General features: G+C 33.0%; 1 protein-coding gene and 1 long non-coding RNA gene across 3 annotated transcripts; one reads left to right on the forward strand and one right to left on the reverse strand.

The window, feature by feature from the left end:
- The first annotated feature begins 3,632 nt into the window (after positions 1-3,632).
- LOC126655741 (uncharacterized) lies at positions 3,633-4,689 on the forward strand. The gene is made up of 3 exons (XR_007633076.2): positions 3,633-3,753; positions 3,930-4,054; positions 4,479-4,689. It is a non-coding gene; the product is annotated as an uncharacterized LOC126655741 (long non-coding RNA).
- A 552-nt stretch (positions 4,690-5,241) lies between these two features.
- Positions 5,242-10,757, reverse strand: LOC126655739 (putative protease Do-like 14). Of its 2 annotated transcripts, XM_050350022.2 has the most exons (12): positions 10,495-10,756; positions 10,212-10,267; positions 9,960-10,106; positions 9,671-9,798; positions 9,333-9,553; positions 9,117-9,177; positions 8,815-8,945; positions 7,550-7,670; positions 6,545-6,637; positions 5,976-6,094; positions 5,804-5,875; positions 5,242-5,558 (listed from the first exon to the last, which is right to left on the reverse strand). In XM_050350022.2, the coding sequence occupies exons 1-11, from the start codon at positions 10,524-10,526 to the stop codon at positions 5,848-5,850; spliced, it is 1,137 nt and encodes a 378-aa protein (XP_050205979.1). In that variant the 5' UTR covers positions 10,527-10,756; the 3' UTR covers positions 5,242-5,558; positions 5,804-5,847. The 2 variants fall into 2 exon arrangements, with proteins under 2 accessions (XP_050205979.1, XP_050205980.1); XM_050350023.2 differs by lacking the exons at positions 5,242-5,558; positions 5,804-5,875; positions 5,976-6,094 and adding an exon at positions 6,270-6,471 and having other exon boundaries at positions 10,495-10,757.
- Between the last annotated feature and the right edge of the window lie 4,239 nt (positions 10,758-14,996).

Consider the following 14,996-nt stretch of genomic DNA (forward strand, 5'->3'; position numbering starts at 1 on the left):
AAAGTAATGACACATTATCACCATGCAACATGACATGTGTCCACCCCCATGTGCTTCTACTCTCTTAATTACCTTTTGTCTCTACAAATTCTTCTAGCTTAATTAATTATTTTTACGGTTTTCGAAGTTCCGAAAAATCTTTCTCGAAAAACGTTCCCGCACTAAATTAATCTCTTATAGGACCAAATCTTGAGCAAATATATTTATAATTTTTTTTTAACGTTTTAATTATTTAAATCGATTTTATCATTTAATGGCCGAAAATTACAAAAATGCCACCCATGCACAATAAATTGATTTACGTAGCCATGCACACGTAAATATTTAAATAATTAATCTAACATCACAAATAAATCAATCACATGCATTTAAACACCGAAAATTAATTTCTAAGCCGGTACTCTACCGCCGCTAATTTCCGATTTCACCACATTTTCAAAAATTCCATATTTTGAAAATTAGGGTTATTACAAATAATTTGTAATAGAACGGTCTTGCTTTTCAGCACGATAAAAAGCCTTACAAACATCATACATACGAGAAAGGTTTCCTTTTCCAGAATATAGAAACTCAAGATAGTCCATCAATTCTTTCACATACTCACAATGACTACTGAGACCAATTATCTCACTATCAATAGAATTTCGAATTTGTAAAAATAATCTAGCATCTTCCCTTAGCCATAATTGTTGTGTAGCATCTTGAGGTGGATCATCAGTTAAATGATCATCCTTGTCAATACTCCGTAAGTAAAGACGCATACTTTTGCTCCAATCAAAATAATTTAACCGAGTAAGTTTATGTTCTGTGATTTTTGACATCACTGGAACAACATCAGACACTATAACAGACTTGGTGTCACTCATAATTGCAGCAGAAAATAGATCTCAACAGAACAGATAGGAAAAAATTAGGAATACAAACAGAAATCCAATCTGATCTGATTATAGCCAAAATATAGACAACTTGTGATAAAACGGATGACAAAATCAGAGTGTACAAACCCAGGCGAGAAGAACGGCAGTGGACAGAAGTTCACTTTTAGAAAAGTGAAGAAACGAATTGCAACTGATGTAGAACAGAGTGCAAAATTGCAGAATAGAAATAGAGTGCAGATTGCACTACAGAAACAGAGACTGATTTTCTAGATTTTCATTTGAGCTGGTTAGGCTCTGATACCATGTAAAACACAGAGATAGAGAATTGTTTTTCTTGTATTTGATTCAACACTATACAAGAGTATTTGTACAACTCTAAATACACTCAATTAGGAAGTATTCCTAATTGACTAAATCACTACAATCAAGTATTCTAATTGATTCTAATTGATACTAATTGATACTAATTGATTGACATAAATAACTTCCTAATATATTCATATTCTAACAAGGGTCAACAGCCATTTCATCGACTTGAATTGATTACAAACCATGCAAGGTTTGAATTTTAGATGCTTCTGGGAGGCGTTCCATCAGCACATTTGAGAAGTTTTTGTACAATGAGAGGAACAACGCCTGCACATGACAATCATTGTTCAGGACAACCAACACTGAGCATCGAAATATATGACAATAGTACTTGATTAAATTTTCTTTTTTAATATTTGCTCTTGCATTTTAGCTACCGTAGTAAAACACTTTGCCAATTCAAGCAAAGCTGACCACACGTGAAAAAACAAATAGCATACGGAACAAGGTGTCAAGCATATGCCTACTTTCGTTCAGTAGGATGTATCTCTTACTGCTTGTTAATTCTAAGGCAAAATTCAAAAAGAAAGCACAAAGCAAGGAAAGAAACAGAGAGCAGCTAAGCTACAGTAATTGCCTACAATAAGTTTATCCAAATCAAGAAAGATCAGATGTTTAGGGGAAAGTTCAATCTTGAGACCATCTGAGATCATTATCTTCATGTCTTCATGATATCACAAATTATGATACAGAGAACCTAGCTAACACCTCAAGTAATAGAAAAATTAAAGGACTTTATATCATTTATGAACTACCTCATTTTCGTCAAGGGCTCGAGCAAGAAGGGCCTCCATAGCCTCCAATGAGTCACGCACAGACACCTCTTCTTCTTTTGTCTTTTCAGCATTTGATTTTAAGCGTTTCATCTTTGCAGCCAAGCACAGGTTCAGCATGTAAAAGAATAAGCTTAGATTGAGCAGCATCCAACTCAGCTTTTGCCTTGGCTGCAACTTCTTGATCTGCTACTACAGCACTATTCTTAAGAGATAAGATCTTTTTCCTTGAATCACATATGCGATTGTAAGTCTTGCTGATAGCATTTCTAAGGATCTGCCCAGAAAACAAAAATAGTGGGAAAATAAAAAATAAAAAGAAGAATCTCATAACATTGACAGAAACTATTCTTAATTATTATATATAAGTTTGGTAACGAAAGGTAGCAAAGAAGCAGGTTATGAAGAGTAACAAGATCAGATGAGTTTATCCAAAATGAGTCACTTGTACAGCCTCTAAGAAAATTCACATTTGTATCAACATGGAAAAGTTCAGAAAAGCATAAAAACATTCTGTAGAAGATTAAGTATGGCAGGTGCAACAACTCGTCTGCTTCAGTCACATAAAAAAGTCAGCTAGCAAGTATTATTCCAGCAACAGATATGAGACATTCAAACACATTAAGGCCATAATTTTTTTTAAGGATATGCAGTTGAGGAAGGACACTGAAAAACAAGCAAGATAGAATTTTTTAGTTACTTTCATGTCAAGAAACATTTGTCAGGCTACTGATCTATTATGAGAATCCAAAGAAAGGCAACATTTTTCTCAAATTCTAATTGATTTTACTTTATTCAACATAATCATACTGGAAATACTAACTAAAAAAGTTCAGTAGAAATATAACGGAGCAAAGGAAATTTTGTGGAGAACCTCCCATGGACGATCAGATGTATGAAATTGCTCAATGCTAGTTGGAGAGAAGACACATTTTATAATAGCTAAATTGGATAAAAGCCGATAACCCATCATTCTATCAATCGCAATAGCTGTCATTAAGGTATTATTCTTCCAATAAGAAGTCATTTCAGCTATCAGCATGAACTGCTTATCATGATCATGACATATTCGGGCAATTACTAGGACATACCTCTCTAAAACGGTGATCAAATGAGTGAAACTCTTAGACCCGATATCAAGAAGTGTGTGCACAGCCACAGAAAGGGTAACTTCCTAACCATGATGGGGATATAAACTTTCTTCTACCCATGGTATGATTTCTCTGGCAGTTGCCCTTCCCTTAACCTTGTTGCTCAGTTCTGCTGAAAGTGCATGCTGTTCAGTTCTTGCTTCGCCATCTTCAGTACTGCATTTGAAGTTTGGAACACCCTTTGATAGAAGCAACTCTTCTAAAGCAGGTGCACTGCATTCTCAATGCTCTATATTGAGAGAGGAAGAGGGAAATGTGTCAATACACAACATCATCTGCCCCACAACTTTTATATACAAAAATATTTCTTGGAGAAGCTTCAACCATCTTTCAAAGTACTTTGCGCTTTCACAATATAAAAAGATTTAACATATCAAAATTTTCGAGTATCATTGATATGATGTGAAGTTGCAAAAAAAGGAACTTAAAACCAAACTATACCTTTCTGGTAGGGATGTGAAGTTGCAAAAAGATTAAGAAACTAAAGACATTCAGCACTTGATGTTGAATAATGATTAAGATCTGTATTTGTGGATGGCCAAGTGCCTTAGTGGTCCTTCAGTGAAATTTTTGGTTAAGCTGGTAATTCTCTTTAATCTCTAATTGTGTGATATTCTGATCTTCTTTCTTTCTCCTTTTTCTTTATAAATAATTTATATTGTAGAATATTTTAAATTTTATTGTTTAGCAGTATTGTTCACTCTGTTATATCATGTGTTAAGATGGCAATCATTGTAATTTGATTTTGTTCATTTCAGTGCACACAATGGAAGTACTAAAGCTTACAGGAAATTATTTAAAAGCTTCAAGGCCTCTCTTGACTTCCTCAGCTAATTTTGATAAAGATGCTCACTGGAAACTCTTGAAGGAGATGCTCCTACAGGTTTGAAACTCCTACTCTTTCCATCCTTTCTACATGTTTAACTTTTTATATGTATTGTTAGCCCAGATCAGCTTTTTCTTAAAAACAATTAGTACTTTTTAATTCATAGCCGTCTCAGGTAAGCAAGTAAACGGTTGATCAATAATGGAGTTTAATGGAAACTAAAAAAATTAATCTGTTTCTTTTATGTCTTATTTCTCAGACTCTCAAAAAGATTAATTCCTTTCCGTTAAACTCCATTATTGATCAATCAAACCAACGTTTTTTTGATACTCTCAAAAAGATTTATCAAAATTAATCTTTTTTTTTTATGAATCAATAATGGAGTTTAACGGGAAGAAATAAGACATAAAAGAAACAGATTAATTTCTTTTCTTCCCAACATAACTCCCATATACTGTTTCTTTTATGTCTTATTTCTCAGACTCTCAAAAAAATGTCAGAGCACTTAAATCAGATGCAGGAAATATAGGAACATGTCGGACATGAAGCTGCAACACTCTGTTCATCAGCAAGTACTGTTATTGTATTGCCAAGTTCATCAGCAAGTGTTATTGTATTGCCAACGTTTTAGATTTTGGAGTAGTTACAAGTGAAATTAGATCTTTAACTTTTTAATGTAGATGCTGTTTTGAATTATGATATTTTATCTATGAATAAATTTATTTATTTCATTCATTTTTAATAGAAAAATAGATTTATTTTCTCAATAATAAATTAATTATAAAAAACTGTTATCTGTTTACCATTTAAGTGGTCGTCCATAATCATTTTCAATGCAAGTTTATGAAATTACGAAGGTATTTTGGTCGCAATTGCTCTTTATAATTACAAAGGTATAACTGTCGTAATAACATTAACAAAACGGTCGCTATTAGTGATTGTTTTTTGCGACCAGAAAAATTTACCTTCGCAAAATTAATTACGCCCGGATATAAGTTTACCGTCCTAAATACCTTTTACGGCGGAGCCTATTACGACAGCGTACGACCGGATTTTCACTCTCCCTATAAACAAATTGCGACCGGAAATAATGAATTAGCGACCACTTTTACCTTCGCTAAAAGGTCAGTTTCTTGTAGTGAATGTAATGTTTAAGAATTTTACGTTGAACACAGGTGTCAACGTCCACACTATCAACAATTTCAGAAATTCAGCTTATTTCAGCTGTTCTAGAGTTAATAAAATTATAACTAAACAAAAGTGTTAGTATACCAATAAAATATAAGAATTATAAATGCAAATGAAAAGATGGTACAGTCTTCCAGTAATGTGATAAATTCGCTTAATAACACATTTGATAATTATGTTAAAACAAGAACATTGAGTTCATAACAGAGAGCTAATGTGGCTGTAAATTACGAAGTCTTCACATTTTTAGACATGAAGTCAAAACATAAAGCCACCAAAGCCATGAGAATCAAAATAATTAACCATAGATAAAACTGTTCTCTACCAAAATCCAGATTTATTTGGTGGAGCAAGAGCAATCGAACAAAGAACCCTACGAAGTTAAAGTGAAGGATGAGGTTACATCACCAAACCAGCAATGACTACAATTCTTTTTTAAAGAAAAGCAAATCCTCTCAAGTTTAAACAATAAAAAAATGGATAAAATTAAACCTAATAAACAAACAGCATCCACAGTTGAAGGACAATTTTCAACATCAGAAATCATGTCAACATGTTACACAAAAACACACATAATTCAAATATTTCAATTACGAACACCCAATATGGACCACTTACCTCTGATGGGTTGACTTTCAACATCAGCATCTTTCCTTCGACATTCATTGGTCGAACTCAAAAAGGGGCCAACTATCATTAAAAAAAATAAATTAACACTGCAAATTGAGAGGAGATTATTTTTAATTAGATAAATATTCAATAGTCCAAAAAGAGGTGACGAAAAATATACTTGTACTCTTCAGTTGCCTCATCCACGCGCATCATAAGATGCAAAGGATCGTCAGTGTTTGCTCTAATCACAACCACCTCGACAATGTCGCCAACTTTACTCCACATTTTTTTAAATAACTAATACCAATTTCAGAAAACAATATATTAAACCAAAAAAAATTACATCAATAATTGCACATATGAAATCATAGTATGTATTTATTGTTATAAACTTTAATTTGAGCTAATTTTTTTATTTTGTAAAACTAACATATGAATACTTATGTCTAGTTTATACATATATATCCGTATCTAAGTACCCGGGTCCTATACCGGATCCACATCCCCGTATTTTCAGTTAAGAAAATTAGCGTGTCGGATTTGCGGATACATATCCATTTTGGACACCCATATCCGAGTTTGTGTAACATAGATCACAATAATTTATGAGAGTTCTATAGTCATTCAAAGCCTCTGTCAAAATGGACTAGAGAACCTTCGAGGAGCTCGCTTTCCTGCATATTTAAAATTCTAAGGAATGACAAACTAACAACTCTATTAATAGGAGCAACAAGAACAATAATATACCTCAAAGAAACTTTGAACATTTGTTCCATCAAATTGAACAATAACATCTTCGGATTGTATTCCAGCAGAATGAGCAGAAGACCCTGGTTGAGCCTATTTGACAATTCGGATAATTAATCTAGGTATTACAAACAATTTAATATGCAAAAAGAACTACAATAGTATATATGTAAACAATAGATATGAAAATCCCTCACAACTTATGCATACAAATCAGAGCTCTAATATAATATTTACTTTATCCGCAAATTGACCCGATATCATGGTCAACAAGTCTACACAAATGGAACAAGATGATAGTGTACACATTTGAGTTCGTGATTCAAATAAAGCATCCCATGAATTAAACACAACTCAAATTGTATACCCATTTTCTCCAAGAGCAAAAAAACGATAAAACTGAGATTAAAACTATGTTCAAATAGAGGCAAGTATCAATAAGAAAAGTTAACCAAATGAGATATTTAAACTATAATGGGCAAGGCAGGATAAGTTTAAGCACTTTGAACGCCTAGAAACAACCTTGGGATAGTTGAATAAGGTATAGGTTCAAATTATATTTATTAATTGTATGCTTGTTCTAATTCAGCTTATCAAAGTAACGATGAGCTATTCACAACTAGTGGAGAAAGAGCTAGGATCAACTATATAATGATACAGGCTATCATTTAAAGAAGAATATAAGCAACCTTAATTCGAATTCACTGACATCAAAGAAGGGAAAAGTATGATCGCTAAATTACAATTTTTTTTTAAATCATGAAGAGAAGCTTTTGTAACTCTCTTTTCCCGTCTTTTCCCTTCGTTTGTCCTTAAAATAAACATTTTCCATGGATAATTTTGTAAACAAGTCTCTTAAATCCTTTAATTTGTCCTTACTCCTAACCAATGTGTTACAATCTTTATTCCACCATTTAAAGATGTATATATATAAAAAAAAACGACAAATGATAGTACTAACAGTTCATGATGATCCATAAGATGGTAAAACAATAGAGCGCATACCTTCTCAACAATAATACCTCCGACAATGTTTGGGAACTTTCGAGAGAAATATTCTAAAATACCAAGATCCGCTGTGTGAAGATTAGCCACTTTCATGCCAAGCGAAGGTCGACGTGACTCCCTATAATAAAGGATGAATCATTATGTTAGCAGAAGACAAGAAAATCATCTGAAGTTATCCATTCATCATAGTATAGTGCAGAATAATAATAATGAAACAAAAAATTTAATTCTTTTCTATGCAATTAAGGATTTATAACTAATTAATTTCATTGAGAAATTCATCAAACCTAAAAGTATATTTTTATGCAGGAATGCATATTTTGGTGGTTTGAGATTTCTAAATGGACAACCCTGTTGCGGAAGAAATCCAAATCTGATTTTCACAAAAGAGATAGATAACATGGAAAAGAGCTTTTTCTTGCAAAACTCATATTGATCATGACATGATGAATACAAAAAAATACTATTAAAGAAGAAAATGGAAAGAAAGACAACCACTAGAGTCAATCCCTAGCTAGCCAGTAGCAATGAAAGAGATCCCAATGAACAAACTTACAAAATAATCCAAATTCAATTTATGAACTGAATATATTAGTTTAAGTAAGGCATGAATGTAATCTTCGATCATATTATGTTGCCAAGTAAGCAAAACCATTTACTGACTTCAAAAGTCCAAGTATAAATTTTTATCAATCATGAGTGCTTGGTGGGGATTTTTAGTCCTCAAATAGTATAATCTGCGTTCAAAGAAAATAATTGAGGCTTAACATTTTCACAATGAAAAATGCAACTACACAGAATTAAACCAATTCACTAGAAGAGCTTCTAACAAAAGCTTGAGGACCACTGTTTCTAGAGTAGTGTTTACTACTACCTAAGTCCTCTATGATTGTAATGAATATTATAGCATGATTCTTGAAAGTAGCAATAATACTACAAATACAATTAAAGCTTATGATGGTTACCGAATCTAGGAAAATAATTGAGATTGTAATTTCAACATTGCACTAACAATAGAAAGGAGGAATAGTCAAAGTAAATAGTAATTTGAGGTAGGTCAATGACAAATAAAAGTTAGACAATATTTTCATTGCTAAAGATTACTTATTCTCTCTTGTACAAAATAGTAATGATGTCATTAAAGTGTGATGAAAAAACATATATGTCCTACAAAGCTAAATATGATTAAGGTGAAAAATGCAAAATTTCTAACAAAGAGTTTATTGAAATGTGATGCAACTTCCATAAAATTTAGAATATACCCAAATTTCTTGTAATGATCCCACCACATGGAAGCTATATTGATTGGCAAAAATGGAGTATAAGAGTGATCATGGAAACAAATTCCAATAACTTCTCCATACTGGTTGATAAGTGGACCACCAATACCACACTAAAAGAAGCATCAATATATCAGTAATTATAAATTAGGTAATTTCCAAAAATTATCAATGTCATATCGTATTCTAACAAATATGCCAACCATTATTTAAAAACATACTTCGGTGTTGCTTGAATAAAAAAATATCTGAGAAGGTGTGTAAAAAGGAAAAGAGAGACTTACTCTTGTAATTTTGCAAGTTGCACTGAAAAGCTCTTTACAGTCATATTCGCAACCACCATGTCTATCATACATAAAAATAAAAATAAAAAATATCAATAAGGTGTATGTGAATAATTCTCATTTACACTATAAGACCTAATAATAAACAAGTGTCTTTTAAATGTAATTAATGAAAATAGAATCAAGCTAAAAAGAAAGCTAAATTATTGTGCTAACCTGAATATACCGGGAGCTGCCATGAGCGGAAATCCCCTAGTAAAAAAGCGGCCAAGAGCGATCACTGCACCCCCAGTTATAAAAGAATCGCCCAAATTTGCCAAACATGCAGCTCGCAATGGACTATCGGACTGAATCTTTAGAGCAACTAGATTGAAATGGAAATCGCATGCCATTATCTTACCCTCAAATGATTCACTCTCAGATAGATACACGATAACCTATAAAAATTATTTATAACTTGTAATAAGTATCATCTTGAAATGATTTAACTAAAGTATGTGATTTAAACATTGATACAATAAATGTATTTAAAATTGTGAAGATAAACTACTGACCTTAACAATATCTTCTTGAGAACTCTGATTAGTCGGACACTTGACTAAATTGGCGGAAGTCAATATGATGCCACAATTGTCATAACTTGCAATGATAGTTCCAGAAGTTTGATATAATTCGCTCTCACCTGAGGGACGAGGTGGTATAATTTGATATTAATAATAATAACAAAACGATTAAGGCCAAACAGCAAACATAATAGAAAAATTAAACACAGAAAAACAAAACGAGTAAGCAATCAATGAAACATAGATATGACAAACAAATATAGTAATTATGAATAATTACCTAAATAAGATATAATACTGACAACAGATGCAGAAGTACATAATGCAGCTCTTTTTGTATCAGTATCCAAGTATAAGTTTTCAGGATATAAGTCAAAGGAGGTTCGCCTCTCAGAACATTTGAACACGTGCTTCATCATATTAGGGGCTGAGCATTTCATCAAAAACATAAAATAAAATAAAATTCAGACAATGGCATATAAACAAATATACTAAAAGAAAAAGACATGGACAAAATAGAAGCAAAACTCACTAAATGATACGCCATCCTCTACTATATCCGTTTCCCATACGCTCGCTTCCACCTCACTGTTGAAGGTTAAAGGCCCCAAAGGCATAATTAGTCTAAAATTAGACAATAACAAGCTAAAAATAGAATTCTTAAATCTTAATGAAGTTGTGAAATTTCAAATATAAAACTTGAACTATAATAATGTGTTATTATGGAAAGAAATATCATAGAAGGAAGGGAACAAATTAGGATAATAAATATCTGCTTCAGACCACCGCCAACAGTTAGGATGAGCCTCTATTACCGTTCATCACTGCTGCTCGCCGACAAGAACATCGTCGCCAGCTAAACGGAGAAATTTCCAGTAGATATCTACAATCGGTGGTGAGGCTGGCGTCAGTGGCGGAACTACGAATAAGCTAGGGTAGGCTTCAGTCCTGGCTGCTGTCGGAGAGTCAGAGGTCAGTTATCGGACGTATTCCGGCGAGGTACTGGTTTTCTGAAGCCGATGTGTGTTGTCTTATGAGTTTAGCCCTGGCTGAAAGAGGGAAGAATACTTAACCTGTTAAGTTTAAGATCCCTTTTTGTTTCATAGTTGGAAGGGCCCATGTGTGGCCCATTTGGCCTTTCATTCAAGTAAAATACAAGTTTATGTCAGATATCCATTTTTTTAAAATATATGGGACTGCTGATTTTATATGAACTTTTTTACCAATTTTTTTTTAATTTTACTAATCCAATTCTTTTATGTTTCAATTTTTTTTCTTCTAATTTTCACTTATTACAAAAATTAATCTACGAGTACAATGTTTTTCCAAATTCTTAAATCTTTACTCCTCCAACAATTTTAATTTTATAAATTTTTTAACTTTAATTTTTTTATTCAAAAAAATAATAAAATATTCTTTTTAATCAAAATTTTTTTTTTGATAATTAGGAGAGGGGAAGCGTTTGTGGGAAGAATCGAACCCACGACCTAGCAGTTTGCTACTTAGCGCTGTCCTCCTTCTGACAGTCGGCCAATTTTTTTTCCAATGTGGTAGTTAGAGTCCGAGTCACCCTCCCTCTTTTGCAAATTTAGAAATTACCAAAAGTCGGCCTTTTTATTGGCCGGAATTCATTCAGAGTTTAGCCGGAATTTATTTGAAAACCGCCGGAAATCGGCTTTTTATTGTACATCCATTTTATAACGAATTAAAATTGAGTTACCAAATTGCAATTCTGGCAAAGTTCAGTAAACATTAACAGAAATCATAGGGAACCAACAATGTCAATAAACACAATCAACATAGTTAACCTTCTGTTCTGAGATAATGTTGTATTATGGAATCTGATGGAAAACACAATATATAATCAGCATATCATTAAAAATAACTATAAAAATACAAACATGTAAAAGTTGTATGCCATTCAGGAGATTGAAATCTGAAGTCATAAGACTCATTAACTTTGAGTACAATTAAAATCCCCACAAAGAACAACAGGTGCATTCCATCTTTTTGAAACCACATAGGCCTTATCCAGAAGCGTCATGGCCTGCTCAACGAAAGCAAGTTGATTAAAGCTACTTTGACGCAAACTTAACGCTTTCAGAACTCTGATTCTTCTTCATCATGCATCCCCAACACAACAGAAAAACACTATGACGTAAAACAGAACGTTACTACCGAATAACTTAAGGCACTTCTTTTTTATACAATCAATTGCAGAGAAAATAAAACAAAGAAAAAGAACAAGGTGGTAGAGATATTCAATAGATGATCGACGCTAAACTACTAAAGGAAAGCCTCTATATATTAAAATGATATCGAAACGTATGCCAATGGCTCAAGTCATCTCGCGTACTTCCAGTCCGACCTAAATGTGCATGAACGCTATCATATCTTATAGTTCCCTACCAAAGAAAAATTCCGCAATTTAAGATTAAGCATGAAGTGCTAAAGAATTAAAAAACGTTTTAGTCAAATGTTTAAGAACAAAGTTACTACAATTTCAAATATGCTGTTAGCTTAAACCTAAAGCACAAAATGCCAAGATAACAATCTATGTTTGACATGATTAATAATTCATGGTTCCACTTTAAAAGGACCATAAATGAGATATAGCTTCATCTCATCGACAGATCCAAGTTGTCCAAGTAAACAAAAATTCTGGTTTCACATCTCCATGTACAATTACAAACCTTTGTTGAGCAAAGGCTAACATGTAAAAAAACAATAACTCAAACATAAAAACTAAACTAGCTCACCCCCTTCATATGAAGTATATCCATCCAATTTACTAGATGTCATGGATTAAATGATCACAGGACACTATAAATGAATAAACAGTAACAATTAAGCATGAAAACAACTATTATCATAAAAATTATAAATTTTTAATTATTTGAATCAATGCTCAAAAAATCAACATTGAGGTTTTCGGTTTGTTTAGTTTAATCAGCTCATTTATATTTCAAAATAACGCAAGCATGAAAGATTTTTTTGTTGTCAAGAGGTATTATATTAAGGAAATAAACTCGACATACAGCTTAATCCTATGAACTAAGCTAAGAACATTGGCCCAATAAACAACTATAAGAATGTTTACACTGCTTAGCCATCTCATGAGCCAATACATTACAGTATCTTGGAATCCAGCAAACCTCAGACTCTTGAAACTGCAGACGAAGATGCATAATATCCATACAAATTCCCCAAACCTGATAATTTGATGAAATTTGATTATTAACAGATTGGGTAACTTGATTGGCATCTCCTTCAAGAATCACATGAAGCCAGTCCTTTGATCTTGCCCAAATCAAAGCATCTCGCAATGCTAAAACTCTAACACCCCAGGATCCCAGATATGCCTGTAAAACGCAGAAAATCCTCCTTGAACATAACCCAAATGATCAGTCGCCACCACTCCAACAGAACCAAACTTCAATTGCTTATGTGTTGCTGCATCAAAGTTCAATTTAATAAACCCAAGTGGAGGAGGCTTCCATCGTATGACAACTCTTGAACCTGGAACAGGTTGAGTAGAAATATTGAGAGATGGATTAGTAGAATTTGTGAAATCCAACCACTCCTGATAAGCTTTCAACCCTATATCCTTAGGACTTGTCTTTTCCTTCTCAAATATGTATGTGTTTCTGGCTTTCCAAATATTCCACATAATGAATACCAGTAAACACATTGCTTGATTAGAAGGATCCATAGTATGGGCTTGGTTGTACAAATGAATCCATAGTGAAGGAAATGAATCATAAAAACCGAATTGACATTTTTTTATTCATATGATATGAATCATAAGATCACTGAATTAAATTTAAAAGAAAACTGCAGTAAAAGAACAAAAATAAACATGTCCATTAGTGAGTGAATCAATAAGCAAGGAAGAACATTTTAGAAGACTTTATTTTGACTATATTATAGATAGTCTGCATATCAAACTCTGCACAAAATTAGCTATAAATTCTTATAGAATTAATCAATCTGTTTACGATAATTCTTTATACAAGATGTTATATATTCTAATAGAGTGATATTTATTATACCTTTAAGGACCGGACATCATGATGGTCATTTTTAGCATTGATATTACGACCTCTTCATAATTCGTTGGTCACAATAGAATCATATTCTTGCAGTGTCAACTGAAGCAAAACTGACGGCATGAACAGAAGAACCAACCGCCGTCATTCCAGCACCAACACGAACAGCAGGATGAGCTCCGGTGAGACCTGCAGATGGAAAACAACCAGGGCAGCATCAGAGTTAAGTCTGCCAAGAACAGCAGCTTGTGCAGAATTATAAATAATGGAAATAACAGACCTGTTAACGCAAGGAGCAGCGAATAATTTGCAGAAACTCAGCAGATGGAAACCCCAAACAGAACTCCGAACCATATCATCAGCTGTTAAAGGGACAATAATAATTTGAATGAACAATTGTTGCAAAACCAAAAAATCCGCATTTTCTTGTAACCGTAACCGCCTTCTCCATAGTTAATGTGAAGAACATTAGACTCTTCACAATACCAGCACAATGCATACTTTGCACAGCAGATTGTTGTAGACTGTTGGTCAAAATTTGATGGGTATTTTGAAGATTTTAGCATCAGTTCTAAAGAACGACTAACCTGACATTTTCACTAATGAAAGAATTCAACAATAACATTTTCACTTGATTAATACCTCTATAATCTCCAAGCAAATTAAAATACTAGATGTGACAAGCCAAACTTTTTTTTGAGTCTATTATGCAACTACAACCCACAACATGAAAGTTAACTACCATATTCAAAAGTAAAAACACAATTATAATTCAATTGCATGATGACCCCACGCCATAGGAGATAGATTCATTATTAATTAAGATAATTCATATTTCGACAATTAACATAAACTCGGTTGTTTTAAACAACAGGCACAAAAGAAGCAGAGAAGACCAATGGCCACATTGAACATCTTGGCTTGGCTTGGCTTGGCTGAAAAGTGGATAGAAGACAAGTGCTCATCCAAAATTATCTTGTCGAAACGCACATAGTATCTATCGGTAGTAAGGGTAAGAGATAAGAGTGAAACAGAAAGATGTAATGGTCATTTTTGTTTGGCGAGAAAGTACAAATGAAATTCGGGTTTTTGATGATAGACTTAAAATAGACTTCATACACAATCAATTCCATATTTGAACTACAAGCTCTTCGGGCAAGTATTCAAAATATTTAGCAGTTTTATGTATCACAACATCCAAATTGTGGTAACACAAACAAACTCATACTCATTCCAACATAATTAACGCACCAGACAACTGTACTATC

Source organism: Mercurialis annua, linkage group LG7, assembly GCF_937616625.2.
Source record: "Mercurialis annua linkage group LG7, ddMerAnnu1.2, whole genome shotgun sequence".
NCBI lineage: Eukaryota > Viridiplantae > Streptophyta > Magnoliopsida > Malpighiales > Euphorbiaceae > Mercurialis > Mercurialis annua.